At 40.0% G+C, this 3042-nt stretch overlaps 1 protein-coding gene across 1 annotated transcript; it reads right to left on the bottom strand.

Moving 5' to 3' along the window:
• Nucleotides 1-2474: 2474 nt before the first annotated feature.
• LOC138865269 (acidic leucine-rich nuclear phosphoprotein 32 family member A-like) lies at nucleotides 2475-2828 on the bottom strand. Its single transcript, XM_070135224.1, has one exon. The coding sequence runs from the start codon at nucleotides 2826-2828 to the stop codon at nucleotides 2475-2477; it is 354 nt and encodes a 117-aa protein (XP_069991325.1).
• Between the last annotated feature and the right edge of the window lie 214 nt (nucleotides 2829-3042).

Raw genomic sequence — 3042 nt, 5'->3', positions numbered from 1 at the left:
AGAGAAGTTAATGGAAGAGAAGGGAAGAAAAGGAAATGGAAAGGTAAGGAAGGGAAGGGAAGTGAAGGGACGAGAAGGGAAAGGCGAAGGGAAGGATAAATGGAAAAGAAAGGATGGAAAGGGAATCAGGAAGGGAAAGGGAAGAGGGAGGGAAGGGAGGGAATGAAGGGAAGAAAAGAGAGAAAGAAAATAAGATAAGGAAAGGCAGTGATGTCTAAGAGTAGGAGGAGAAGTGATGAAAAAATTAAGAGGAATATTGAAAAAGAAAGGAAGCAGAGAACTGAGAGGGAGAGTAGAAAGAGAAGAGAAGATAAAATAAGGGAAAGGGAAGCGAAGAGAAGGGAAAGGAAATGAGCCCAAGAAGAAGGGTGAAAGGGAAGTGAGAGAGAAAGAAAAATGAAAGAAAGAGAGAAAGATAACAGACAAAGCAACAGAGAGAAAGAAGGGAAAGGAAGGGAGGAGAGGAAGGCAAAGAAGATGAAAGGAAAAGGGAAGGAAAGTGAAAATAAAGAAGGGAAAGGAGGGAAAGGAGAGAAAGAAAGAGAAGGGAGAGGAGGAAAAGAGAAAAGATAAAGAAGGGAAATGAAAGAAAGAGAAAGAAATTAAGATAAAGAAGGAAAATAAAAGAAAGGTAAGGGAAGAGAAATAAAGACAAAGAAGAGAATAAAAGAAAGGGAAGGAAAATATAGATAAAAAAAGGGAAGTGGAAGTAAGAGAATGCAAAAGAAGAAAAAAGAGGGAATAAACGAAAGAAAAAGGAAATAAGAAGAACATTAGCGTTTTCTCTCTCTCTCCTCCTTCCCCCCTCCCCCTCTCCTAGAATAAAAAAAAAACAAAACGGAAAAAAATAAAAAAGAAGGAATTAGAAAAACAAGACAAAAAATCTCTCACCTCCTCCCCCCCCCCCCCCCCCCCCCCCTTTTCCATCAAAATCTGTTTTTCACGTTCGGAATAAAAAAAAGGAAAAGAAAGAAAAAAGAGGGATAGAAAATAAAGAGAAATAAACTGAAAAAAACTCAAAATAAATAAAGAATAAATAGAATAAAGAATAAATAGAATAGAGAATGAATAGAATAAAGAATAAATAGAATATAGAATAAATTAGAATAAAGAATAAATAGAATAAAGAATAAATAGAATAAAGAATAAATAGAATAAAGAATAAATAGAATAAAGAATAAATAAAGTAAAGAATAAATAGAATAAAGAATAAATAGAATAAAGAATAAATAGAATAAAGAATAAATAGAATAAAGAATAAATAGAATAAAGAATAAATAGAATAAAGAATAAATAGAATAAAGAATAAATAGAATAAAGAATAAATAGAATAAAGAATAAATAGAATAAAGAATAAATAGAATAAAGAATAAATAGAATGAAGAATAAATAGAGGGAGGGAGAGAGGGAGGGGGAGAGAGAGAGGGAGAAGAAGGAGAGGGAAGAGGGGAGAGGGAGAGGGGGAGGGGGAGAGGGGAGAGGAGGGAGGGGGAGAGGGAGAGGGAAAGAGGGAAAGGGAGAGGGAGAGGGAGAGGGAGAAGGGGATAAGGAGAGAGGGAGGAGAGGAAGAGGGAAGAAGGAGAGGGAGAGAGGGAGAGGGAGGAGGGGAGGAGAGGGAGGGAGGGAGGGAGGGAGGGAGGGAGAGGAGAGAGAGAGAGAGAGAGAGAGAGAGAGTGAGAGAGAGAGAGAGAGAGAGAGAGAGAGAGAGAGAGAGAGAGAGGGAGAGAGAGAGAGAGAGAGAGAGCGCGAGAAAGATAGATAGATAGAGAGAGAGAGCGAGAAAGAGATAGATAGATAGAGAGAGAGAAAGAGAGAGAGAGACAGAGAGAGAGAGAGAGAGAGAGAAAGAGAGAGAGAGAGAGAGAAAGAAAAAGAGAGAGAGAGAGAGAAAAAAAAAAAAACAGAAAGGAATCTTCTTATTATTCCGTATTCTATCATTTTCTTCCGCATTCCTTCTTCCTTTGTTCGCTCCATCGCTTCCTCGGGAGATTAGCGTCGGGATTTCCACCGTCTTTATCATCTTTTCCCTTCTCTCTATCTATCGGTCTGGATGTCTATCGTTTCAGTCAGCATCGACTTTGGAGACGTGAGTATTTTTTTTTTGTTTTTTTTCATCTTCATATTTCGTCATAATTATCTTCACTGTCACTAAAGTTACAGTCATCTTCGCTATTGTTCTCGTCATATAGTCATCTTCACTGTCATCCCACTCAACTTCACTGTCATTCTCGCCATAGTCATCTTCACTATCACAATCATCTTCACTGTCACTGACGCCAAAATTAGTCATCTTCCCTCTCACTCTCGCCCCATTCACCCTCACTATCATCACACTCAACTTCACTGTTATTCTCGCCATAGTCATCTTCACTGCCGTCACAATCAACTTCACTGTCATTCTTCATAGTCATCTTCACTATCACAATCATCTTCACTGTCACTTTTATCTTACTGCTATTTCACTGTCACCAAGATCAGTCATCTTCACTCTCACTCTCGCCCCAGTCACCCTCACTATCATCACACTCAACTTCACTGTTATTCTCGCCATAGTCATCTTCACTGTCGTCACACTCACCTTCACTCTCACTCTCGCCCCATTCACCCTCACTATCATCACACTCAACTTCACTCTCACTCTCGCCCCAGTCGCCCTCACTATCATCACACTCAACTTCACTGTTATTCTCGCCATAGTCATCTTCACTATCATCACACTCACCTTCCCTCTCACTCTCGCCCCATTCACCCTCACTATCATCACACTCACCTTCACTCTCACTCTCGCCATAGTCACTCTCACTATCATCACTCAACTTCACAGCCATTCTGCATAGTCATTTTCACTATCATCACACTCAACTTCACTATCATTCTTCATAGTCATCTTCACTATCACAATCATCTTCACTGTCACTGTCGCCAAAATCAGTCATCTTCCCTCTCACTCTCGCCCCATTCACCCTCACTATCATCACACTCACCTTCACCCTCACTCTCGCCCCATTCGCCCTCACTATCATCACTCAACTTCACAGCCAT

The sequence above is a fragment of the Penaeus vannamei genome, chromosome 2 (genome assembly GCF_042767895.1).
Source record: "Penaeus vannamei isolate JL-2024 chromosome 2, ASM4276789v1, whole genome shotgun sequence".
Taxonomy (NCBI): domain Eukaryota; kingdom Metazoa; phylum Arthropoda; class Malacostraca; order Decapoda; family Penaeidae; genus Penaeus; species Penaeus vannamei.
This window is presented reverse-complemented; position numbering and strand designations above follow the sequence as displayed.